Below are 27,223 nucleotides of genomic sequence, written 5' to 3' on the forward strand. Positions count from 1 at the left end.
TATCTTGAATTTTTCAATCAGAATTTGTTCTTGTGCATTTTCTAGATCTTTGTGAATGAAGTTTGGAGGAGGAGTGAGGCTACATTTTTTCCTATTACTCTGCCATCATGACTCCACCCCCCATCACTTTCATTTGTGGATTAAATGAAGGAGGATTTCTTACCACCCCCTCCCCTCCCCCCCCCCCCGTCCCCTACCTATTGAACCATCCTTGAGATGAATTATTTTATAAAGAGGAATATAAATGGTTCAAACAAATAAACCACCAACTCGGTCTTAATAGTATATGAAATCTCTAAAGTAGATTAGAACTTTGAAATTCTCAGTTTTTTATTGAAAGGAGTATAGAAATTGGATCCATTGTTCAATATTATATTATTGAACTAAATGATGGGTGTTTTTGAAAAATCTGAATTTTTATTTCTAATATCTAATTTAATTTCCAGTATATCCTTTTTAAAAGTAACATCTCTGTTAATTCTATTTGGTTTAGGTTAAACTTCCATTCAATGCCCAGAGAATCATTTCTCTTTCTCGAAATGATTTTCAATCCTTGCTGAAAATGCATAAGTTGACTCCAGAACAGCTGGATTGTATACATGATATTCGAAGAAGAAGTAAAAATAGAATCGCAGCACAGCGTTGTCGAAAAAGAAAACTTGACTGCATACAGAATCTTGAGTTAGAAATTGAGAAGTTGGTAAGTAAAAATTACTTTTTATTTTAAACTCAGATTTTTTTTGGATTTCTGTCTTAATCCCCAAACCAGAATGAAATAATCCAATTCAGTCTTCTGACTCTTTTTTTAAAAGGAGGGGAAGGGAACAAGCATTTATTTAAATTCTACTATGTGTCAGGTACTATGTTAAGAGTTCTACAGATATTATCTCAGTTGGTCTGCATAACAACTTAAATATTATTATCTCATTTTACAGTTAAAGAAACTGAGCTATATTGTGCCTAGTGTTACACAGCTAGGAAGACTGAGACTGAGTTTGAACTTAGATCTTCCATTCTCAGGTCTGTAGCTCTAAAGTAAAATTTAGTACATCTTCTGAAAACTTTTTGGATCCAGAGGGTAAGATGCAAGAAAACAGGAAAGGCAGGTAAATGGGGACCAGGGTATTCAAAGCTCTGAATGCCAGTCAGAGCAATTTATATTCCCAGAGGTAATAGAAAGTCTGTATCAGTTCATGGAGCGTTGAGGTGACACGGAGAGAGATACGTGTTAGAAAAACCACTTTGACAACTATGTGGGCAATTGATTGGATTGTGGAGAGCCTTCAGGCACCAGTTAGAAGCCTATAGAATTTTCTCAGGGAAGTGATGGGGGTGGAGTCATCATGGCTGAGTAATAGGAAAAAATACAGCTTCACTCCTGCACTAAACCTGGACTAGTTGTAGCTGTGCAAGTGGAGGGAAGGGAATTTATAGGAGAGGGTTTTGTTGTGGTTGTTCTTTTTGTTGTTGTGCAGAACACACTTCCCTACTGGCCCTTGTAAGATGTAAAAAACATTATTTAAGTTGCAAAGTTTAAATTCCTTTTCAGAAGAATTTTAGGTAAAGAAGATGCTCCCTCTCTGAATCCAGAACTGAACTGTTGGAGAAGCCACCATGAAGAAGCCTCCAGACCACAAGCTGCACAAAATTGAACTTTGGGTGTGGTTGATTGAACATTTATTTGTGTGTATACTTTCATGCCAAAGGGGACTGACTGCCTCCTAACGGCTTTTTGTTAATGTGTCCAGTAATTATTGGTTTTGTTCTTTTTTTTTTCTCTTATCCTCAAATTATTGTAATCCTTAAGTTGATTATGTTTTCATGATCCTTTTGGGGAAAAATTCTTTTTTCCAAAACGATCACATGGAGAAATGAGATTTGAACTCTGGACTCCATTCCCCAGAAGGCCTTGCTCACTTCCCAAAATGCCTTGTAACCTCACCCGGGCCGAGAGCGAGATGGGGTATTTAACCTGGTTGTAAAGGCTACTGGCTCCTCTTTTCCTACTTCCGCTTCGGAGCAGACGGGTCTTTTCATGATGTAGGTGACGTTGTCTAGGCCTCTCTGGCCTAGGCATGTGCTTTCTTATTCTGTATTTTCTTTAATCCTTTAATAAACCTCTAACAATATAATACTCCTTGCAGAGAGAAACTAATTTCTACCTGCCTCAGTTTCCCCCCAAATTCTAACTGTTACAAAGGGCACACTCGGACGTAACCAAAGCCCTGAAATAAAGCCAGCTGCGCGGCGTGAAAGACGACTCCAGCAGTCCTTTCTCGCCCCGTCCATCATCAGTCTTTCAGGGGTGTCCCAGATTGTCGCCTGGCTGGTGTTCCCTCGGTGGGAGGAGAGTTTGTATGAAGGTAGTGAAAGATGTGGCTGTCTGCAAATGGGGGCAGACGGTTTGGCAAAGGCTGGATGGATGGGAGATGAGAAGCGCCCCCTAGGGACCTCCCCAGGGCTGTGGAAACCAGGCTTATTTGGATAATTGGGGAGTAAAGGGGAGGGGCAGGAAGGGCCCTAAAAGTACAGATCTAGACTCGGCCCACCTTCTACGAACCTCCTAACAGGGTCTCTTTGTGGCTTCTGCAGGCCCTGCTTAGCCACTCCCTGCTCTTACTGAAAACCCAGATGGTGCGACTCTCTGCTAGTCTAAGTGCCCAGATTGTCTTTAAGAAGGCTGAGGAGACAGGACTCGCCAGTAGCCCGAGTCCCAGGTGACGGGCCCTTGGGATTGCCTTAGCCAAGCTGGTCTTTGAGGGGAGCTCTCAGACAGCTGGATCTCGGTACTCCAGGGAGAAGGCAGCCCACTCCAAGGCAGATTCTCCAACCCGGGAATCCCTCACCGTGCCACAAGATGAGTTTTTCCCACAGGATGTCAGAGCAGATTCCTCCTTTCAACTCAGTGGAAAGCCAGATCAAGAGGGACAGTTACGGCCAGTAAAAACTCCCAAGATCCTTTTCTCCTTTTCATTTATATTAAAACCAGTAGTTCTTCATTGTTAATAATTTTCTTATCCAGCAATAGGACTTTCTAATTTATATATAGATTACATAAAATATTTAGTGATTTACTTACTAGAAAACCTTTTTTAAAAAAGCCGAATGGAAAGCCATTGGAATTTTGTGAAATTATTTAATATAGTATTAGCACACAAATCGGGCTTTTTGCTGATGAAATCTATAGTTGAGTGTGATATCATGGGCACAGGGGAAGCATCCTTAGCATTTTCCTTTGGCTACTTTACTTTTTACTAAGGTATTCTTTAGGAGTCACGGTGAAAAAAATCATGTTGCCACCTTTACTAGATCAGAATTTGCCTCTAGTATTAATGTCTGCGGGATTTTACTTGTTAATTGAGCAATTAGTTTCGTCTTTCTACTCCCCTGTCACGTCATGCTGATCACATCAAGCCCTTTGAGAAGGAATATATCTTTTCTCTTGATGTCTCCCTGTCTCTTCTTGGCACATAGTAAATGCTTTTTCATTCATTATCTTTAGTCTTGTGCCCAGTTGTATTTTAGTGTAATTTCTCTTTAAATTGCCTCTTCCAGGCGAGACTTCCAAAGAGAGATGGGAAGCCTAGTTTTCTTAGCTCTTTGCTCCTCATTTGTTTGAGCAGCGGACGGGGTCCTGGACTTGGAGACGAGAAGGCTTAGTTCAAATGCTGCCTCCGACATTCGTTAGCTCTGGAGCTTTGAACAAGTCCGTGTCGCCTCTTCATGCTTCCGTTTTCAGTAATCTCTAAAATGAGCAAGTTGGAGTCGTTGCAGTTTATGGATGGTCTTTTCCTAAATCTGTGGTCCATGCACTTATCCTGTTTGTTATTTGGATACGTGAGCTCTTCTATCCAAAAATGTTTGTGTGTCTTCAGGAAACATTTTCAGCATTCATTGCCGCAGTGTTAGCAGTTAGCATCATGCCTGACACGGGTTAGACTCTTAAGAAGGAGGCTTTGACTTTTTGTCTGATGTCACTATTAGCTCTGAGAATACCCTGTTTGCTTTAATTTTAGGACCTACGGATGCCCTCGGTCCAACTTAGTCTGCCACTTCCTTCCACTAACAATTAAATCAGATTTGTAGTAGTGGAAGCAGCTAGTCTCAGAGGATGAAATTAGGCAGAATCGAGGGTCCTGAAAGGCCTTTACCAACAACTTCTACCCTAAACTCAAGACGTGGACGTCTAGGATTTGCCCCACGGCCCCAGGGAAGGAATCCAATTCCACTTTTTGAATAACTAATTTTTTATGGGAAATTTTCCTGACATTAAGCTTATTTTTCATTTCTACCACTTTTATCTGTTATTCTTAGTTCTTCCCTCCATAGTCACTGGAGATATAATCAGATAATCAACCAGTCACCAACTATGTGCCAGGCACTGTTCTAGGTATTTGGAGTTCCGGTCCAAAGAATGGAACTATCTATCTCTTATTCAAGGATAATGCTGAGATAATGAGCCTGGAAGCCTGGAAGAATGATGACGCCTTAGCGTGGAAAAGGAAATTTAGAAGAGGGGAGGCTGGGGGAAAAATAGCAAGTTCAGTGCTGGATGTGTTTAAGGTCTCTCTGGGGATGGTCAATTCGAATTAGACAAATGATAGTACAGGATTGGAACTGAAGGGAAAGACTGAGGGAGAATTTTGAGAGTCGTTCGTATAGACAGTAGTGAAACCTGCGGGAACTGATGGGATGATTAAAATGGGGGAATTGAGAAAAGAGAGCCTAGAACAGAACGCTGAGAAGTAGCCACACTTCGAGGTTATGATCTGGAGAATGAGCTAGGAAAGGAATGGTGCTCAGACAGGAAGAAGGCAAACCAGGAGAAAATAGTGTTGTGGAAAAACACGGGCGACAAAGAGGAGAGAGTGTGCAGGAAGAAGGGGCGAGAGGGGCTCAGCAGTGTCAAATATAACAAGCAGGCCAAGAAGAGGCAGGACTAGGAAGAAGCTGCCAGACTTGATCCCAAAGAGATCGCTGCTAACTTTGCAAAGTGCCCCTTCCATCAGGCTGAAGTAGGAAGTCAGATTGTGAGGCATTGAAGAGGGAGGGAAAATGACGCCAAGCAACGTGGGCAGCTTTTCCAAGGATGCTGACTGAGAAGGAAAGGAATCGTATAAGAAGAAAACTGAGGGGATGGTAGCATTCAGGGAGAGTTTTTTAAGGTTGGGAGAGAGGCATGTTTAAAGTCAGTAAGGAACCAGTTGATAGGTAGAGGCTGAGGATTCTAGAGAGTGAAGAAGTCATTTGAGGATGCATTAGGGAAAAGTCCAGGAAGTGGTGGGATCAAATGCATAGGACCATGTGGGTTTGTTGGATCCCAGAGTCATCTGCCTTCCACCCTTCCCCCAGCCACCTTGATCATCCTCCCCAAATCTTTACAAGGAGGGCTTGGGGAAGGAGCGGGGAGAGATGGCAGACACCATGCCTCGTTTGTAAAAAGTGGCATAGAAGGGGAGGTGGGATCCAGGGGAGACCTTTACCCATTTCCTATATGTATATATCCCCTTCCCCCAGCCTCTATCACAGTCTCTTCTTTGGTAATATTCATGTTTGGAGGCTTAAGGAAAGGAAGTCCAACTGAGATGAAAGAAATGGTGATCCCAGACTGCTGTGGGCCCCTCATACTGCTTTCCTATTTGCTATCCTACTTGGGTGCAAATAAATTCCTTTAGAAATACAGAAACCTTCCCTTACTTTGTTTTTTGACGTGGCCTGGTTTAGCCCTCGTCAGATAGTCTGTTGGGCCTCTGCTCATAGGAACTTTGTATTACGGCTATGACATTCCCAGAATTGTTTGTTTTGAGGTTCCTTTTAGCGAGTCATTGGGGTATCTTTAAATTTAGTTGCCATTTAGTTTTACTGGATCTAGACAAGCTTTCGTGAGGGATTTCTTGAGGCATCGTCCAGGAGTTTTGTCAAGAAGCCCGCTGACTCAAACGATCTCTTAAACATTTTCCCCAAAGTGGTTGTTTTTAAGTTCTATCTGAACACCATCTTTTTTCCAATCTTTTCATTGGAGTCATTGCTTTCTTTTCAGGAGTCCACTTGTTGGGTAAGACTTGCCACTTACTTTTCCAAGCTCTGTGTTCTCCTTCCAGCTTTTTCCTTCAGTGCTTTTATTTCAGGTCCCTTCCATTCCTGTTTCCTCAAGCTTCATTTCTTCCAAGTATTCAAGTGGAAAACTCTTGTGGAAAATTGAATTTTCCCCCCTTTGAGCTTCGTTGGCACGTGTTATGATGTTTCTTGCTCCTTTTTCTTGTTTTTTTTTTGGGGGGGGGTCGCTTTCTTTAAATTTGTTTTTTGATACCAATGGGCTTTTAACAATTCATATCTTTAGCTTTGATTCCAGAATTGGGGTTTTGTGCTAGGATCAGGCTCTTTGCCCTGCTCCACTCCCTCCCACCTCCTGGGGTCAGATCTTTAAGATCCAGAATGCTCGATCTCCATGTCTGTCTCTGGTGTCTCAAGACAGAGTGGGGCAATCTCCGAGCCCCCGCGCGTAGCGTACTCGCTGTGTCTGAGGGTGCTAGTACCCGAGTTGTTGCTGCCTCCTTGCTTCTGCTCCCCAGCACTTTCCAGGGGCCTACTCTGGGGCTGGCTTGTTCTCACAGCGTCCTTGCCCCTATCTGGACATCTCTGGAAGTCCCCTTTCCCGCTTTTCCCAGGACTTTTGTCTTGCCTCTTGTGTAGTTTCTGGGGAAAGGAGGAGAACGTCCGTATAGTTTATTCTTCACCGTTATTTGGTCTGATTTGAACTTCAGGGTTTTGATGACCGGGGGGTGGGCTGGGCTTAGGTGGTCTGCCTAAACAATGCAGCTGCTAGTCAAGTGCCATCTTTTCAAAGGAACTATTGATGCTGAAAATTTGGCAAAGACGTTGACATCATATTAGAATTTCCTCTAAAAATTGAATCTGTGTAATCAGTCGTTACACTCCGGAGGCCGAAGAGCCCAGAAAGCTCCATCGTTAGCAGATGCTCCATCTCCGTGCTACATGGAGAACGTTGGAGCTCGGGGCGACGTCGCATTCAAGCACGGGCTCCTTGTGGAGACCCTGCAGGAACAGGGCCAGGCCACTGGGATCAGCTCACTTTGAAGCAGAGAGCAAGCTGGGAGTGAGCCCTGGGGCCTCGGGAACGCCGGGTGAAACCCGCAGGGCATCGCAGAGGTGCCGAATATCTGCAGCGGCAGCAACTGCGGCACCGTGGGATTCCTCTTCTCCGTTCTTCCAGCTGGCTGTGTAGAATCACACCAGGAAAGCAAGGTTGGTGCCAGGGTGGCTGCCTTAGACCAGTAATACGGGGAACTCCGTACTGCATGTCAACAGCGAGAGATTCCCTCCCAAGCCGGCCTTCCTGCCGGGGAAGTGGAATCTGGCAGGTCTCTGGAACTTGAACCTGCAGAAACTCTTGTATGAAGAGAATGAGCCCTGGGACCGGCCAAGTTGGCCAAGTTTCCCAAGGAGGAGCGGCCCGGTCTAGTTCGGAAAGGAAGCAGGAAAATGCTTATGTGCCCGTTAAGAATGAGATCCGGCCCAAGAGTGGCCCCTGAACTACCAGCCTGGGTGAGACAGAGAGACACACAGCAATTACAATCTCCATGATCACATTTGATTCTCATAACAACCTTAGGAAGGTTAAATGTCGTTGTTGTCCTCATCTTACAGGTGAGGAAACTGAGGCAAATAGCGGCTAAGTGACTTGTCCAGGTTCACACCACTAAAAAGTGTCTGAGGCTGGATTTGAACTCAGGTTTTCCTCCATGCCCAGTCCCTATCTCGTGGTCCTGGTTTGAATCCCGGTTCAAAAAAGCAAAAACAAAAATCCAACCAAGATCACCTGAGAGTCCTTATCAATACATTGACAAATTGTGATTTGAGAGGACTGATGAAGGCTGGAGGGTGGCTTCTGCCTCTCGTCAGAGGAATGCATGGTGGTGTGTCATTTGAATCTGTTACCCTAAAAACGACGATTCCCAGAACCCCCCTCACTTCCTGTCCACGTGCTGATGTAGGCGGGACATACGTTGGGTGGAGCCTTTTGTTCCTTCCTGTCGTGCCTTGCCACGTGGTTTGGCCTTCTTAGATAGTAAACCTCCTGAAGAGGCGATGCTTGAAGTACTGAACCTTCATTTCGATCTTACAGGGAGCTCCTGGTCTGAATGGCCAGACAGAGACGGATATTTGCCGGCAGGTTCTGTGGGGCCGTGGGGGGATGGGCAGCGCGGGGACCCCTGAGAAGGGACATCCAGAACGCGTTCAAGCGTCCGCCCTTCTAGGTAATGGGAGATGCTGGGAGCATGGAGAGAAATGCCGACCACGGGGACTCTGCCACACTGGGCAGCGTCTGCTACGGAAAGCCCTGCTGGTGGCTTGTAGCCTTGCAGCCTTGTGCTGCTGTTCCGTTTGCCTGGACCGCGTTTGTGTCCTGTGAGAATCCAGCATTTCCTGGGGCAGAAGCGGCTGGCTTCAGCCCAGGAAGGGCCTCCGAGCTGTCCCTAGAAGGAAGGCGGGCAGTCTGTGCAGGAGAGGCGAGCAAGATTCCAGGAAAGGACCCAGGCCGGCCCTGGCCCAGAGAACCGGAGGCCAGCCAGACCGGGCAGAGCTGATGGCCGTCTGCCCGCATTTCTCCCTCGTCCTGCCGCAGGGCCAGGCCGGCTCCTCTTCTACCGAGCGGGAGGGGACAAACCCTTCCTGGTGGTCAAATGGGGCTTCCCTCGATGGAGACTGTTGCTAGCCCTGGCCGTTACCGATGGGGCCTCCGTTGGGGCCTTCCCAGGCAGACTCGGTGGCCCGAGAGCGTGGGACTCCAGAGAGGGGGCGGGTCCTGCGTGCCCCCAGGCTGCGGCCGGCTGGCTTTTCTGGGATGGACTCGTCTGATCTGCAGGCAGTCTCTGGCCTTTCCTGGGGCAGCCCTTTCACGGCCTGCCTGCGACCAGCCGCCATCCTTGACCGCTCGCTCAGGATGGTCTCTGCGGCGTTCAGGGATGTAGAAGCAGCTGCAGCCGTCAGGCTCCCCTTCACAGACCCCGCGGCCGCCCTCAGCACGCGTCGGGCTGCCCCACGGTCCCCGCAGCTCAGGCGGAGCCCCAACCCCAGAAGCCCGCGGTCCGCGTAAAACTCCTACAGTCAAGTAGGAAGAATCTGCTCTCGCTCCAGAGCCAGTTTGTCCTCGAGATCATTTGACGGGAGACGGACTCTCGCGATTTCACAGCACTTGCAGGAGTCCTTTCGTAGCGGGTATTGATCCGACAGGGCGGCGCTCCTGTGCTGTCTCTGCTTCCGAAGAGCTCGTGCTCCGCCTCGGAGAGCCGCAGCTCGTGCTGTAAGAAGTGGCGTTTGTGAGGAGCCCAGGGAGGGGGGACCATCTGGACCGCGGAACCGTGCTGATGCCGCCGAAAAGGGCAACCGAGAACAAGCCGGGCGCAGAAGGTACTAGGCAAATGGAAAGAGCAGCCACACGGAACAACCGAGTGGGTCGGGCAGGACGGAAGGGAAGAGTCGGAAGAGACTTCCAGCCCCCGCGTGGGAGGATGGGAGGTCCGCAGGAACCAGCCCAGCTCGTGCTCGGGCCCTTTTTCAATGGACCATAATCTCATTCTTCCAAATGAATGTTTGTTATGGGATGGTTTTAGAAGGAAAGAGGACAGAAACAAGACGTCAGTAAAACTTAAAGGAAAAAGGCTGTTTTAACAGATCATTCTTTCATCTTGACATAAAGTAATTGATGCAGCATTTACTTATTTAGCAACTTCAGCTCAAGATACCCCCAACAAGAAAATAAGCATGAACACATTCCATATCCAATAGGACGTTTTTAGTAGTCCATACCAGTCCTTAAAGACCTCTGGAGAAATCGCTTGAATTCACTCCTAGATGACTTTTCTTATTTTATTTTTTATGGATGACAAATGATTTTATTGTTCCAGCCTTTATAGAAATCAGAAATAACCATTACATACTATCTAAAGACGACACAAAAACGTGCACATTGCATTTGACCTGACATCATAAAAGTTGTTTTAGGAAAATAAGAGGTCGCTCTTCTACTCCTCAGATCATCTGACATTATAGGCAGAATAGAATGTGCGCCTCCTTCGATGCCTTCCTCTTCTCGTGTCGCAGAAAGAGCCCAACACGCTTTACAAAATCCATTACACTTCAAGACCATTTCCAGTATGTTTCTATCAAACAAGAAATCCATTTATTCAAGGTTGCCTATGGAGAATTAATCACACTGAGACCATATCCTCTTCTTTCTCAGAAATGAAAGTACCTTCTTGTGCTTGGCATTGCTGTGCGGGGTAGGTAGTACGGGCTTTTTACAGTTGCATTAATTGGAAATAGACAGTCAAAGTTCACGAGACCCTGAACACTTCAATACAGAGTGATCACGGATAAGTGTCACAGCAAAATTAGACGATGTATAAGGATGCTGCAGCCTCACCGCTTGGATTCTGCTGGACAGACCCTGAGGAAAAAAGAAGAGCTTGAACAGCTAAGTGTTTCTGATTGAGAAAAGATAGGAACCTCTGAATCCCGATTCCTGTGACCAGGATGACTATCTTAAGTGAATGATCTGAAAATACTTATTAAGGAGCCATTAAAACAATAAAAATAGCAACCCTTGTTTTCAGAACAAGAGAATAGGAACAAGTCACTTCTAAGCCACAGTTTCTTGGTCAGTAAAATGAAGATGTTGAAAATAAATGACATCTGAGGCCCAGAATTTACAATTCTTTACATGAAATCTAGTCCTCAGGATGGAACCTTGACTTTTATTTAAACAGTTCCATTTATTTGTAAATGGACATTGCAGACAAATACTTGTAATCTACATGTGATCCTTTAAGTTTTCATAGATTTCATTTATTTATTTTTAAACGACTAATGATTCCTAGAAACAAAAAAGTCATAATTGTATTATAAAGAAATATATCATTGCTTCATCCTATTTTTAACACAATATATACTGAAAACAGATGTACTTGTAACATTGAATTTCACTTTCAGTCTTCATATAATTTATAAAACCATCATAATAGCAAATACGTTTACAAAAAATACCATGCTAAAATGTAATCATTTATAGATTGATATGTAATAAAATATGACATTTCAAACTTTTAAGAATTAGGAAAATCCATTCAAATATTGAGGGGGATATTATGGAACAGATTTCAAGTGAAACATTTCACATCGACACCTATTTAGCTCTAGTTTCTCCAGGTACAATTCAACACAATCTTCTTACATTTTCTATTTGTTTTTGAAGGGAAAGGGCCAAAAGTTAATGTAGAATACTTCTGGAATATTCACTAAACAAAACCAAAAATTCCTTTCTTCCTTTTTTCCTGTATTTGAGGACTTTGATCCTTTTTCCGGTTTGGCTTCCCAGAGAGCATCTCTTAAAAGTCTTGAAGCAGCTCCTTTATCCAGTTTGGCAGCCATTTTCTTGTCTGTAATTTCTTTGACTCTGTTCATATATATTCTTATTCTATCTATTTCCTGCTTTCCTGAGTAGCCAAGTAAACCCAAAACACTGCATTCAACGTATGAGCAGAAACTAAATCCAGCTTGGCCTGTTCAAGTGGTCCAACTTTTGTGATAACTCATTTCTGGAAACAGACATCATTGTCTTTAGCATTTCGTGCTCAGAGCGAAGAGAATTCTCAGACGTTGACCGTCGTCTGCACCAGCCTCTCCTTCTGCCGGGCTTATCTGGTCCTGGGAAGTCCGACTCTTCTTATTTTAACCAACTTGTTAGAGCAGCCTGTATTCGATTTTTTAGTCCACAACAGATTAGAAGAGAGCGACAAAACACTGACAAGCAAGGAAGGACACTGAAACCCCACAGAGTTGGCAGCCAAATTATAATACAATAGTAAACATCTCTGCCCTGTTCAGTTAATCCTGAGTCATTAAGGAATTACAGGAGATCAGAGGGCAGCTGGGTGGAGAGCCAGACCTAGAGATGTGGCCTCAGACACCTCCCAGCTGGGTGACCCTGGGCAAGTCACTTGAGCCCCATTGCCTGGCCCTACCACTCTTCTGCCTTGTGTATAATTAGAAAAATTTGGACTCCCCCTCCCAGAATTCTTTTCCTTTGTTGTGTGCCTATAATCCCTCTCGCTCTTTCCCCCCACATGCGAGGCTGGGTGAGCTCTCTGTTTCTCCAGCCTTTTTGCTTTAAGGTATTATTAATAAATCTTATTAAATGTAATACTTGGAGTATTGGATGTTCATTTAAAAGTCCACACTTGGAGCCAGTGCACAGTATTGATTCCCAGATGGAATGAGATCAGAGATCAAAGCACATCGTCTGCCAAGCTCACTTCCAAAGTTTTTGCGTCGTTAGTGGTTACTTAAATGAAGCCGTGCCTGGTGAAGGCTTCCCATTGTCTTGGTTTCTAGTGACTAAGCCAGAACATTCAATGGATTTTTTTTTCTTTACAGCAAAAGGAGAAGGAGAGTTTGCTAAAGGAAAGAGATCACATTTTATCCACCCTGGGTGAGACAAAACAGAACCTAACTGGACTCTGCCAGCAAGTATGCAAAGAAGCCGCTTTAAGCCACGAACAGATCCAGATCCTGGCCAAGTACTCCGCCTCCGATTGTCCCCTGACATTGTTAATTTCTGAAAAGGAAAAAACGACTCCTGACTGCAAATGGGGGCCCCCATCCTGCGTGGATTTACCTCCTGGGCTCCCGGATGCTCCCCGAACCAGAGAGCAGAATTCCCCTTATCCGTGCGTCAAAGAAATGGATAGCAATGAACAGCAGCAGCAAGGTTCCTACTGGAATTCCCCACGAACGTCTTCGTTGCTTATGGGACCGTGTTGTCCGAGTGGCGGCATCCCCGATTTCTGCCCGATGACCGGTAAATGCACCACCGAGGACTGACGCGACATTTTGTTTCCTTCCTGCCACTAACGTTCGTGATCAAGTTTTTGTATTAACCTGAAACTCTAATGTCGGCTCCTTCCATTAGTTTCTGCTAAGTTTTCTCTAAGCCCTCCCGGGATTAGAGAGCGCGCGATGCCCCACGGCTCCGCCATGATTTCAGCTGGCCAACGTGAACGCTGTGTTGTGTTGGAAGTAAACGGAGTGAAAGCCGGGAGCGTTTGGAGAAAGTTGGGCGCCTTTTTTTGCTGCTAGAACCCCTTCCTTAAAGGGTTCCAAAGCCCTTGTCCTCAGCAAGCACTTCCTCAATGCCTCCAGGGGTCGGCTAGAGAGCCCGGGGATGGGTTGTGGATTGGGGGAGTGAGGGGGAGGCTTCTCTCCAAAGAAGCCAGGAGGAATTCAAACGGGGAGTCAGGGCAAAAAAAGCATCCGGTGTTGGGAGGTCAAGAAGAGCTTGTGTGAGCAACCATAGGAGGGAGGCCAGTGCCATGGCATCAAACTGGGGAGGCGGAATTTCCACATTGTTATGCCTTACGTAATTATACAGATAGATGTGTGCCTAGTATAGGGAAAACGAGGCGGACGAAATGAGGACGCAGGCCTCCCCCAGTCAGGAAGCGGAGAAATACTTCCCATGAACGATGAAATTTCATTAAGCAAATTTCTGCTAATGTAGAAGAGCTCGAATGTCATTTGTAAACAACAACCAACTTTCGAGGACTTCGAGGTACAGTACAGGATGCCACCCATGAATTGCATGTCGAAGTTGGAGATTGAAAGTTTTCCCTCAGCTCAATTATGAACAGTTTTCCGCTTTTACTGCTGAAGAAAACGAAAAGTGAATGGATCAGAATGAACCGACAAGTGTTGATCCGTGAGCAGTTATGAGGCACTGTGCTAGCCTGTCCTGTTGGGGCATATTTGTTGAAAAGCACTAATCACGAAAGCACTAACCATCTGAGCAGTAGAGAAGCTTAATTAAATTCCCAGAGTGGTTCTGCAGAGACTTCTATCCACATGCAGAGCACCGAGGCACAAGTGGCCACCTTAGCCTGGATGTTTGTGCAAAGTTTTGTATTTTAATTTGGGGTGTAAAATGTTTTTTAATTCTTTGGTAAAAGGTACTCAAAATGAGGCGGTCCCTGGGGTGGCTGGTGCCGTGATTTCCATGATAGGGCTTCTCTGAAGTACTTAGAATGACTTATGATCGCTATTTACTGGTTGAGAGAGAAACGTGTATTGAGTGACTAAAACATATACTTGCTTATCTTATGGGACCAATCTTAATAGTTTGAGAAATTTTTAAAAATGTAATTCTCTCTCCTTTTTACTGTAGGAAAACTCTCCAGTATTTTCATTGCTTATCGATTATAGAAATTGTAATAAGGGACTGAATTGGATTTGGGTTTATCCTCTGTGTTTGAACAGACCCCGAGTGATTGGAAAAGTAGCATTTTTATGACTGAATCAAACAGAATAGATAAAAACGATTGTGTCTAAATGATTTCCTGTAATCCATTGAAATTTTATTCCTAATTTTCCCATACAATGGAGTGTAAACATTGTTAATTATTTGCAAAATGTCAACTCTCATGTAAGCCATTGGCTAGAATCTTTGGATTCCCTACCTCATTATATACATGGATGCTTGTCATACCAGCATGTATACGTGCAAAAATGTCAAATAATCTGCTCTTATGGCTACTGTAAATATCGACAGATTATTCAGTATTTTACGACAAAGCCTCACTGTCTCCAGAATTAAAAACTAATTTTCAAGGCACTGGGTTCGAAATCTGCAGACTGAAATCTGCAGACTGAACCAGCCCGAGGAACCCCTTTCCTAAGTTTGGCCCACCATCGAAATGTTTATTTCTTGATACTGAATATTATTCCTTATAACCAGCATGTAATACAAATAACTACACTACCTCAAAGGCAAGTGATTGTCAAGTTATAAACATGTGCAGAAAATATTCTTTGAATTCTTGTTTTTCCCCTTCGTGAGGTGGGGAAGTTTTTATTCTGTATATTGCATAGACGATGCACGCAACAGAATGACAGTATCATATGGATACAATGGATACGTTGACCTCCATTGGTCTTCCTTTACAGTCTGGTCAAGGATATGTGTGTAGTATGTGATAGGCGAAGCCCTTTGTCTTGGCTTCAGTCTTTTGTCCTTTGCTTAGTGTTTCAAACGTCTTGCATCATTTTCTGAAAACCATTACATTGAACATAGTCTTTATTGTGTTACCTTATTTTTCAGACTTTAAAAAGTAATTTGAATACTAATGGCAAATTCTGTACTACTCAGAACTAATGTGAATATTATTTCTTTGCTAAATAGTTTTCTTATTTTAAAAAATATTTGAAGATTAATGTTTAGTCATCCACATTTTAATAATTAGAAATCTATTTAATACAGTAAGAAAAAGATTGCATGGAGATTGTTATTATCAATTTGAAAGAAAACATGGCAATATTATAAATTCTCAGGTGAACTTTTTTTAATCATGAAACGTGTATTTTGAACTTTTAAATGTTTTAAGTGTTAATGCATGTAATCATATTTTGAAACTTATTGGACAAAATGAAAACTTAGCCAATAACAATAAAAATGACATATTGATTGTAAAATCTGAAATAATCTTTGTATCATTCATCATTTTTCTTTTTATTTTTTTAATTAAACCCTTTCCTTCCATCTTGGAATCATTACTGGGTATTGGTTCCAAGGCAGAAGAGTGGTAACGGCTAGGCTGTGGAGGTTATGTGACTTGCCCAGGGTCACACAGCTGGGAAGTATCTGAGGCCAGATTTGAACCCAGGACGTCTCATCTCTGGGCCCGGCCCTCAATCCACTGAGCTACCCAGCTGTCCTCATTCATCATTTTTATAATGTAACAAAACCAATATCCATCCCAATAAGGTAAGATCTTATTAATGTATCACCTTTTTCATCATGCTGTTACTTAACCTGATTTTGGTTAAAAACAGGCAAACCAACCCAGCAAAACTAACTATATTCTTACAGGGGAAAGTATGGTCATTTAACAAAATAGAAGAATTCCAAACATTTGTAAAGAAAAGACCAGACCTGAACAGAAAATTTGATGCCCAAGCACAGAACTCAAGAGAATCGTCAAAAGGTAACTAAGAAAGAGGGAAACAAAACAAAGCAAAACTTTTTTTTAAGAGAAAACCCAATCAGTTAAAATGATAAGTATCCCTATAAGAAAAGAGGTCATTGGTAACTCTTAAAAATTGTTATTACCACCTGGGCAGCTAGAAGAACTTCACTCAGAGGGAACAGTGACAAACTCTATAGGATGAAATGCCAAGACATAAATATGCATATAGATATATGTATGCACAAATACATATATATGTGTGTGTAGAAATATATATACAACTAGAGATAAAAAAGATTCATACTAAAAGAAATGGGAAGAGAAACAAAAGGGGGTAAATTTATACGTCACAAAGAAGCTCATGGTGGGAGGGAGAAGAACATCAATACATTGGAAAGGTAAAGAGGTTGGAGATAGGAAATACTCAACTCTTACATGCAGTGAAATGGACTCAAAGAGGGAAGAACAATCCAATTCATTGGGGCAGAGAATTGATTTGCACCCTATAGGGAAGTGGAAGGGTAACAAATGGACTGGTGGGGAGGGAAGCAGTACAAGGGAGGGGGAGGGGGGGGATAGTTTAAAAAGACTTTAAAGAAAATAAGAGGGAAATCAGAAGGGGGGGGGTGTTTAAAGGTGTAAGGATAATTTAAGGGTTGTGACCTAATCTAAATTAATTTGGTCTCCAGAGAAAATCCCAAATAAAATACCCAAGTCAGTGTGGAAATTTATGGTGATTTAAATTAATATAGAGGGAAGGAATTAAGGAGAAGAGAGAGAAGAGGGTATAGGATTTCTCCCACCTGGCCTGTGCCAGAGGGAGTTCAAAGGCCTCCACCACGAGGTCTTTGAAGAAGATTAGAGGCTTTCTAAGAGGATAATGTTTGGAAGGTAAAGGAGAAAAGAATCAGCCTAAACTCCGAGAGAGCTCAGTGAAGATGCCTCACCTGAACTAGGCTACTCAGCTTCTCCCAGTATAGTATCAAGGAAAACTTACCACCAAAATCATACAATAGCTGCCACCACGCCAAGATGCTGAAACGCTCAGCAAGCTGCCATCAGAGCCACCTTTCCGCCAAAGGGGGCCGGAGAGAGGAAGTGATGTGAAATATATAGACGATTTTTACATCACTTTCCTGAGTCTCACATGTACCAGTGGTACCTTAAGCTTGACTTAGGGCAGCCCGGGGGTCTGTCAGTTGTTTCTGATTTGTCATTTGCTAGCACATGTCTGTTATAGGCCATCCTCCTAAATATTTAATCCTTAAGTAGGGGTGTAGACATTACTGTTTTTGTTAGACTAAATAGGGTGGAGTAATCTGAAGTTAACAAAGGTAAGTAAAATAAAGGTGGCAATTAGGGGTACTGATTAAAAGCAAAACATTGGTGTAGAAGGAAATAGTAAAAGAAGAAAAGTCAGGACTAGGAGTAGAAATCAAAATGTTGGGAAATACACAGCTGGTAATCATAACTCTGAATGTGGATGGAATGAACTCACCCATAAAACACAAGGAAGGGAATAGCAGAGTGAATTAGAAACCAAAACCCTACCATGTGCTGTCTACAAGAAATACACATGAGAAAGGTAGACATGCATAGGGTAAAAGTAAGAGGATGGAGCCAAATCTATTGGGCATCTACTGATAAAAAGAAGGCAGGAGTCGCAATCATATCTGACAAATCCAAAGTAAAAATACATCTAGTGAAAAGAGATGGGGAAGGTAATTATGATAAAAGGCAGTATAGACAATGAGGAAATATCAGTACTCAATATGCACCAAATGGCATGGCATCCAAATTTCTAAAGGAGAAACTAGTGGAGCTCAAGGATGAAATAGAGAGAAAAACTATAGTAGTGGGAGACCTGAACCTTCCTTTATCAGAACTAGATAAATCAAACCAAAAAATAAATAAGAAAGAGGTAAGAGGAGTGAATGATATCATAGAAAAATTAGTAGATATGTGGAGAAAAATAGGGACAAAAAGGAATACACCTTTTCAGCAGCACATGGTACATTCACAAAGATTGACCATGTACTAGGGCATAAAAACATGGCAGACAAGTGCAAAAGAGGAGAAATAATAAATGCTATGTAGCATTCCAGGCATATAAACATCTAAGAAATATGATTGATGCATGGATATTGTATTGCCAGGTGCATGGTCAGACCTCTTGATAGTGCATGATTCCTGAGCTGGCTCTTGACTTGGCCAGGCTGCCTTTGTCTAGGGCAAACTCATTAACATAGTGCAGGGAGCCAAACTCATTTGCAAAGGGTGGGTTAAATTTACACACACCTCTTTGTTGTCATCATTATCATTTCAACCAATGTCAATCAACTATGCTTTGTTACGTGTGCATTGAACACCTCCCAATCCACACCTCAATAAATGCGGGTGAGGGGAGCTATTCCTTCTCTTGATTCCCATTCTTCCCCTTGATCACCTTGATTCTCATTTCTGATCCTCATCCCTATCTAGGAATTCTTACTTCCACATGTTCTCTTGTTTCTCATATTTTCCTTTAACTAATTTCCGAAGGAAAATATTATCAGGGCCAGCGCCGCCCCTCATATCAATTAACTTGTCTGTGTGTCTTGATTTCTCACCCGTTTTTCTCAGAAAATCTTTATGTAGCAACTGGCTGGACAGGCTGCTATATGCAACCTTCTCAGGTCACAATACAATGAAAATAATAATTAGTAAGGGTACATGAAGAGGCACATCAAAAATTAATTGTAAATTAAACAGTACAATTCTCCAGAATCGGTTAAAGAACAAATCATAGAAATAATAACTTCATTGAAGAAAATGACATTAATGAGACATCCTTTCAAAATCTATGGGATGCAACCATAGCAGTACTCAGGGGAAATTTTATATCCTTGAGTTCACATATTAACAAATTAAAGAGAACAGAGGTCAATGAATTGGACATGCAAATTAAAAAACTAGAAAGTGAACAAATTAAAAACCCTCAGACAAAGACTAAATTAGAGACCCTAAAAACCAAAGGAGAAATTGATAAAATTGAAAGTCAAAGAACCATTGGTTTAATAAATAAGACTAGAAGCTATTACTTTGAAAAAACAAATAAAATAGACAAAGTATTGGTCAATCTAATAAAAAAAAAGGAAAACCAAATTGACAGTATCCAAGATGAAAAGGGAGACCTCACCTCTAATGATGAGGAAATTAAGGCAATCATTAAAACTATTATGCCCAATTATATGGCAATAAATATGGCAATTTAGGTGATATGGATGAATATTTACAAAAATATAAATGGCCTAGACTAATAGAGGAATAAATAGACTACCTAAACAACCCCATATCAGAAAAAGAAATTGAACAAGCCATCGAAAAACTCCCTAAAAAATAATCCCCAGGTCCAGATGGATTCACAGGTCAATTCTATCAAACATTCAAAGAACAGCTAATCCCAATACTATACAAACTATTTGACAGAATAAGCAAAGAGGGAGTTCTACCAAATTCCTTTAATGACACAAATATGGTACTGATTCCAAAGCCAAGCCGGTCAAAAACAGAAAGAAAATTATAGACCAATCTCCTCAATGAACAAAGATGCAAAAATCTTAAATAGGATACTAGCAAAAAGACTCCAGCAAGTCATCATGAGGGTTATTCACTACAATCAGGTGGGATTTATGCCAGGAATGCAAAGATGGTTCAATATTAGGAAAACCATCCACATAATTGACCATATTAACAAGCAAACCAACAAAAATCACATGATTAACTCAATAGATGCAGAAAAAGCCTTTGACAAAATACAACACTCATTCCTATTGAAAACACTAGAAAGTATAGGAATAGAAGGATCTTTCCTAAAAATAATAATATCTAAAACCATCAGCAAACATCATCTGCAATGGGGATAAACTAGAAGCCTTCCCAATAAGATCAGGAGTGAAACAAAGATGCCCATTATCACCTCTATTATTTAACATTGTACTAGAAACACTAGCTGTAGCAATTAGAGAAGAAAAAGAAATTGAAGGCATTAAAATAGGCAATGAGGAGACCAAGCTATCTTTGTGGATGACATGATGGTCTACTTAAAGAATCCTAGAGAATCAACTAAAAAGCTAGTGAAAATAATGAACAACTTTAGCTAAGTTGCAGGATACAGAATAAACCCACACAAGTCATCAGCATTTCTATTTATCTCCAACCCATTTTGACAGCAAGAATTAGAAAGAGAAATCCCATTCAAAATCACCCTAGACAATATAAAATAGTTAGGAATCTATCTGTCAAGACAAACACAGGAGCTATATGAACACAACTACAAAACACTTTCCACACAACTAAAACTAGACTTGAACAATTGGAAGAACATTAACTGCTCATGGGTAGGAGGAGCTAACATAATAAAAATGACCATCCTATCCCAATTATTTTACTTATTTGGTGCCATACCCATCAAACTACCAAAAAACTTTTTTTTACTGAATTAGAAAAAAACATAAGAAAATTCATTTGGAAGAACAAAAGATGAAGGATATCCAGGGAAATCATGAAAAAAAATGCAAAGAAAGAAGGACTTGTAGTCCCAGATCTCAAACTATATTATAAAGCAGTGATCATCAAAACAATTTGGTATTGGCAAAGAAACAGAAAGGAGGATCAGTGGAATAGACTTGGGGTAAATGACCTCAGCAAGACAGTCTATGATAAGCCCAAAGATCCCAGCTTTTGGGACAAAAATCCACTATTTGATAAAAACTGCTGGGAAAATTGGAAGACAGTGTGGGAGAGATTAGGTTTGGATTAACATCTCACACCCTACACCAAGATAAACTCAGAATGGATGAATGATGAATATAAAGAAGGAAACTATAAGCAAATTAGGTGAACATAGAATAGAATACTTGTCAGAACTTTGGGAAAGGAAAGACTTTAAAAACAAGCAAGAGCAAGGAAAAAAATAATTTTGATTACATTAAATTAAAAAGGGTTTTGTACAAACAAAATCAATGCAATCAAAATTAGAAGGGAAGCAACAAATTGGGAAAAAATCTTCATAACAAAAGCCTCTGACAAAAGTCTAATTACTCAAATTCATAAGGAGCTAAATCAATTGTACAAAAACTCAAGCCATTCTCCAATTGATAAATGGTCAAGGGACATGAATAGGCAATTTTCGGTTAAAGAAATCAAAACTATTAATAAGCACATGAGAGATGCAAATCAAAACAACTCTGAGGTATCACCTCACACCTAGCAGATTGGCTAACATGACAGCAAAGGAAAGTAATGAATGCTGGAGGGGATGTGGCAATATTGGGACATTAATATACTGCTGGTGGAGTTGTGAATTGATCCAACCATTCTTAAGGGCAATTTGGAACTCTGCCCAAAGGGCGCTAAAAGACTGTCTGCCCTTTGATCCAGCCACAGCACTGCTGGGTTTGTACCCCAAAGAGATAATAAGGAAAAAGACTTGTACAAGAATATTCATAGCTGCACTCTTTGTGGTGGCAAAAAATTGGAAAACGAGGGGATGCCCTTCAATTGGAGAATGGCTGAGCAAACTGTGGTATATGTTGGTGATGGAATACTATTGTGCTCAAAGGAATAATAAAGTGGAGGAATTCCATGGAGACTGGAACAACCTCCAGGAAGTGATGCAGAGCGAGAGGAGCAAAACCAGAACAACATTGTACAGAGACTGATACATTGTGGTATAATCGAATGTAATGAACTTCTCTACTAGCAATAATGCAGTGATCCTGAACAACCCGGAGGGATCTATGAGAAAGAACACTATCCACATTCAGAGGAAAAACTGGGAGTAGAAAAAGAAGAAAAACAACTGTTTGATTACATGGGTTGAGGGGACATGGTTGGGGATGGAGGCTGTAAATGAACATCCTAATGCTAAGGAATAATGTTCTAAATTGACTCAATAAATAAATAAATTTTAAGAAAAAAAAATAGCCAAACCTCTGGGAGCAGCTTGTATAGCTCAGTGGATTGAGAGCCAGGCCTAGGAATGGAAGGTACTATGTTGAAATCTGGCCTCTGACACTTCCTAGCTGTGTGACCCTGGGCAAGTCACTTAACCTCCCTTGCCTAGCCCTTACCGCTCTTCTGCCTTAGAATCAATAACCAGTATTGATTCTAAGACAGAAGGTAAGGATTTTTTAAAAAATAGCCAAACCACAAGGCATTAACTTCTTTGCTCCTTGGTAATAAATCTGTTACTGAATAAATACCTTAGAATTTATTTAATAAAGAATATTGTTAATGTTTTGTTTCCTCACGTGTTATGGAATTTTGCTCATCTTGAATTTTTGTACAAAAACTGACGATATGGGCTTTATGTGAACATAAAATTATCTTATGCAACAGGAAAGGGTATTCATGTGTAGGCAAGCACAGAGTCCAACCCCTAACTTGAAGAAATTGCGAGAGTAGTATTCCTTAGGGCTATATGTGTCTGGTAAAGCAACTTTTACTATTTCCCGTCTTATGTCAATTTGGAACTTTAATTCTGCTTTCTTTTTCAAAAAATGAGCTTTTGGGGATATTTTTTCTTTTCTTGCATTCCCGTAGTATCCCACAATATTTTGTGGATTAGAAAAAAATGAGCCCAACTGAGAGTTTGAAACCATGTGAAGTATATAAGACCTGGGGACCTCCCACATTCTCAAAGGGATAGTCTGGGGCTGTCTTTTCATTTGATCTTCATAATTTTGTTGTATTTGCTTGCCATTTGGGGGTGTGTCATTTATGTTTACATTGCTGTAATTACTGTGTATATTGTTTTTTCCGCTTTGCTTATTTCATTCATCAGTTTATATTTTGCATCAGTTCATATAGATCTTTCTGTTGCTTCTATACATTCCTCAATCCGTCCTCTCACTGCTCCCTTTCACACCTTTGTAACTCTGTACTTGCACTCCTGTTTTGTAACATGGTCCCAAGAAGGAAGGGTTCAACTGTAGGGAGGTGGTCACCAGGTTCTGTCCATAATGCCTCTGTCTTCCTCTTCCCTGTTCTTTCTACCAGATTTCCATTTTACCCTCATGTCAGTCTACATTTGGGAAGAAGTCTCAGTGGCCATTTTGTTGCCGTCTGCATTTATTCCCTCTTCTGACCCTTTTGGGGGGGGATTGTATTTGAGAAGCAAATAATCTCTTCAGTTCTCATTTTCTTTCCAAAAATGTTTCAAACTCTTCATTAATAAATGTCCACCTCCCCATTCACCTTTAAACTCAGATTTGCAAGATGGATCAACCTGAACTGTGTCCTTAGCTCCATTGTTCTTGGAAACATTCCTTTCCCTTGTTTTCTGTATGCTCAGAGTAGTCAAACGTCCTTCCTTTGTATTTGAAGGTCTTTCTCCTGATGACTTGTAGAACTTCATATTTCTCAACTGAATTGTTAAATTTAACCCCAATTTGTCTTGAAGTTGAAGCCTTGGATTTTCATTGTATTTTTAATAGATGTATGAATTTTTTCGATTCGGATTTCATTTTCACTGTATAGGACTTATAGGCGGTTCTCTTGTTATTTTCTTCATTATGGTGTTAAGTGTTTTTGTCCTGTTTTGTTCTTCTGGGAGACTTAGGATCCTTAGGTTGCCTCTGCACGTCCTATCTTTTGAGTTCGGTGTTTGCCTGCAGAGTGAGCCCATTTTATTTTAATGTTTTTGGTTTTTGGTTTTCCTAGGTTGGTACTCACTGCTGTATTTGTATTCCCAGTATAGTGTTCTTTTCTTTGATTAAGCGTGCCACTGCAGCTTCTCCTTTTTCTATTTTACTCATTATTTTTGCTGTATAGGACATACATTTTGCTCTCCTAATTCTCATTTTCTTTTCAGGGACAACATTTGGTTCCATGTCCTCTTTAAAATCCATAGAGTCCTGTGTCTTGAAGAACCAGTTCCCAGAACTACTTTCTCCCCTGCCTGTCCCCCTCCCCCATAGACCTGTCGCTCCCCCTCCTGACATATGCCAGGTGCCAGTAAGACCCCCGCCCCAGGGGTTCCGGTCAAGTTCCTGGTCACTCCCCTCCCCAGGAATTCCTGTGCACTCCCCCTGCCACAAAAGTTCCTGGTCACTCCCCCTCCCCAGGAATTCCTGTGCACTCCCCCTGCCACAAAAGTTCCTGGTCACTCCAGTGTATAAAAGGACCTGCAAGCCCCAGACTCGGGGCTCAGCCATTGTTAGACAAAGTGCAGTTTGTTTAATAACCTCCCTCCTGTGAGGGACATTGTTGGTCACCGTTTCATCCTTGGGGTCCATTAGCCGGCACTTCAGTCTCGTCAAGTGTTGGGGCATTTTACTTTATTTTGTAATATTCATTCATATATGACTGAACTCATTTTTTGGCTCTAGAAGACATATTTCCTTCTGTTCTTATTGATTTTCCTATTGATTTGTGTTTACATTTGAGGTCTTTGAATTTTCTTATTCCTGAAGTCTTTGGCGTTTCAGTTTCCCTCCCCGGGGTTTTCCTTATCACTCCTTTTTAAACTCCTTCCCCTGCGACTGTGCTTTCCTTGGGGTTAAAATTCTCAGTCTCAGCCTTCTACGCGGACATCGTCTAGTTCCCAGCCTAGATTTCTGCGGCCACTGACTTTTGGGTAATCAGAGGCGCCTCTAGCTGGATGCTGTGACTTTCCTTCCGGCGCAGTCTTTGCCCATGCGCAGTGTCCTGTCTCGGCAAGCTGCCAGCGGCACTTCAGTAATGGTTTTCCCAGCACTGGCAGTTTAGAACTTTGCAGCGCTGGTGCGTTGGGCTCTTGACCCAAAGGGCTGTGGCCAGCAGATTGTGAAGGCCTGAGCAAAACTCCCCAAATCTGGACCAGGAGTCTCCCAACACAGGAAGGAGGAGCCCGGCATTTTTGTGCCGTCCGGCTCGGCGTGCCCTTGAGTCGGTTCATGCAAGCCTTGTTGCTGGCCGTGTGGGACCGTTAGGAGGAGTGCCGGGAGCTCAGGGCTGGGCTTCTTTTTAACCTTTGGGAAGCGCTGTAGTTATTTCTCTTTGGTGCATCACGTCTGTTTTGGAGAGTTTTCAGAGGTTGTGGGGAGCAAAGAAACTCTCTCGGCTCACTTGTTGCTCCCGTGACACGTTTCCCTTTTCAGTTTGAACGTTCGTTTCAATCCTGGGAATTTCCAGCTTTTGTGCATAAAAATGTGTTTGGGAATGAACCCATCAGTCCGATAAACACTTGGAACAATTCTGAACCCCCTCGAGAGCCAAACTGTCCTGACGACTAGATACGAAGTGACTTGCGTCCGTGAAGCACTCAAGCAGTCGAAAACTAGAGCCCCTTCGAGCCGGCCCGTCTCTTCTGTCGTTCCTCGAGTCCCTTGGCCCTGTTGGCCCTGGATTACGTTCCAAGTAGCAGGTAGCAGGTACAAGGAGTCTGTTTTCCTTCTCCATCTCGTTAGAGGCCTCTCACGAGTGCAGGAAATAATGGATGCAGGAGGAGAATCGTTCATTCAAAAGGCCTCGATAGAGATCACCGCCGGGCAGCATCCTGACGCAAAAGATGTCCCGTGTAGCCCGGCAGAGCCGCTCCTCTCTGTCTCCTTCTCACTGCCGGAACACACTCCAGGAGGAACCCAAGACCTTGAACCCTCCTTCCTTTGTTCCTGGGCCAGCAGTAGGCAGGCTTTAGAGGCTGCCCGTACACACTCCAGGAAGGAGGCACAGTGAAAACCCAGGAAATCTCTGAGCCGGGTTCAAGAAGCGTGTCGAATGATCTCTTACAGGAAGGACTTTTCCTGTCCTCAGGAAAATGTTCACAGTTCAGGTTGTTTTCACAAACGTTCCTAGAAGAAAAGGGAAACAAAGCTAGTGTGTACTCTGGGGAACAAATGTTGGGGGTGTCCAGTTCTTTCTTTAGTCACTGGCTCAAACAAGAGGCCTTTCTTGTGTTTTCTATTAGTCGCTTCTCTCTGTGTTTTCTCCCCATAGTACCCTACTCGTTTATTTTCTCTTCAGGATGGTTTACTTTTTCCCAATTACACATAAGACAATTTTTGGCATGGCTTTCCTAGGAAGAAGTGGGGGCAGGAGGAAGAGCTGAAGGTGCTTGATTCACTTGGGGTGGCCATATGTCTCCCTCAGGGGAGTTCAGGAGGCAAGAGGAGCCCTTTCAATCCCTCTTCCCCAAAGACACTGTCGCTGTCAGCCCTTTGGGACGATTATACGGCATAAGCTGGACAGGAAAGATGGCAGCGTTCCATTACCAGTAGCACCGAGCCCAAGGAGACCCCATCTCTGGAGAGACTCATGACAAACCCAGACCTGCGTTGCCAAGACAAGTCTAACCAGTCTGATGCATCTCTTCCTGGGATCATTTATTGATGTCAAAGGGGAAGGGAATGGCGCAGGAGTGAGGGGAAAGGGTACGTGGGGGAAGGATAACCCTGTGGTCTACCCCTGCTTCTTGTCCCGACACTTATGGACTCACTAAATTATAGGGTTCAGTCCCAGGGACGGGTAGGGGAGACAGACTACTAAGGGAGAGGATCAGGTTGGCTCAGGCAGAGACAGTCCGACAAAATCCCTCTTGAGAATCCGGTAGCTGTAGACAAATCCCAGAAGAGTGGTGGAGGGTCTCTGGATAGAGCCAGGTCCCCAGCCAATAGAGAGATCCGGTTGAGCACTCCCCTAAGCCTCCCAGGCTGGAAGTGCCTGTCAGTTGCTTCAGAGTTCTACTCTGCTTCCAGAACTGCCAGAATTCTCTTGCCCCTCCTCCACTGCTGCTCAGGCTCATCTGTCCATCAGACTGGCTTCTCATTCCAGCCGCAGGGTCTCTTTTCCTTGTGTTCCATAGATCACAGGCTTTTATGACTTGTTCTGTGGAATCAGTCCTGTGGAATACTAGACTACAGCATAGATGTTACAGCGTACATTATTCTGGTTCTGCACACGTCACTGCATCAGTTCAGGTAAGTCGAGGTTTTTCTGAAATCCTTTTGCTAATCCTCTTATAGTTAATAGCTTTCCATGACAACCCTATAACACATTTTGTTCAACTACTCTCCAGTTGGAGGATATCTCAGTTTCCAATTCTTTGCCACCACAAAAAAGCTGCCAAAAATAGAGGTAATTTTCTTTTTTTTTAGTCTCTTTGAGATACAAACCTCGTAGTGGTATTGCTGGGTGAAAGGGTATGTGCAGTTTTGCAGCTCTTT

General features: G+C 42.7%; 1 protein-coding gene and 1 long non-coding RNA gene across 5 annotated transcripts in view; one reads left to right on the top strand and one right to left on the bottom strand.

Annotated features, from left to right (window-relative positions):
- BACH1 (BTB domain and CNC homolog 1) overlaps positions 1–15,550 on the top strand; it is a 71,813-nt gene extending 56,263 nt beyond the window's left edge. For 3 of the 4 annotated variants that reach the window (XM_007493087.3, XM_056825968.1, XM_007493086.3), the window contains exons 4-5: positions 494–700; positions 12,457–15,550. In XM_007493087.3, coding sequence (XP_007493149.2) covers positions 494–700; positions 12,457–12,903 — 654 coding nt within the window. In that variant the 3' untranslated portion in view covers positions 12,904–15,550. Of the gene's footprint in view, positions 1–493; positions 701–1,549; positions 2,133–12,456 lie in introns of those variants that run through there. The other variant, XM_007493092.3, reaches the window with a different exon arrangement.
- An 8,288-nt stretch (positions 15,551–23,838) lies between these two features.
- Positions 23,839–26,850, bottom strand: LOC130458927 (uncharacterized). Its single transcript, XR_008918272.1, has 2 exons — positions 26,497–26,850; positions 23,839–25,852 (listed from the first exon to the last, which is right to left on the bottom strand). It is a non-coding gene; the product is annotated as an uncharacterized LOC130458927 (long non-coding RNA).
- Between the last annotated feature and the right edge of the window lie 373 nt (positions 26,851–27,223).

The sequence above is a fragment of the Monodelphis domestica genome, chromosome 4, assembly GCF_027887165.1.
Source record: "Monodelphis domestica isolate mMonDom1 chromosome 4, mMonDom1.pri, whole genome shotgun sequence".
Classification (NCBI taxonomy): Eukaryota; Metazoa; Chordata; class Mammalia; order Didelphimorphia; family Didelphidae; genus Monodelphis; species Monodelphis domestica.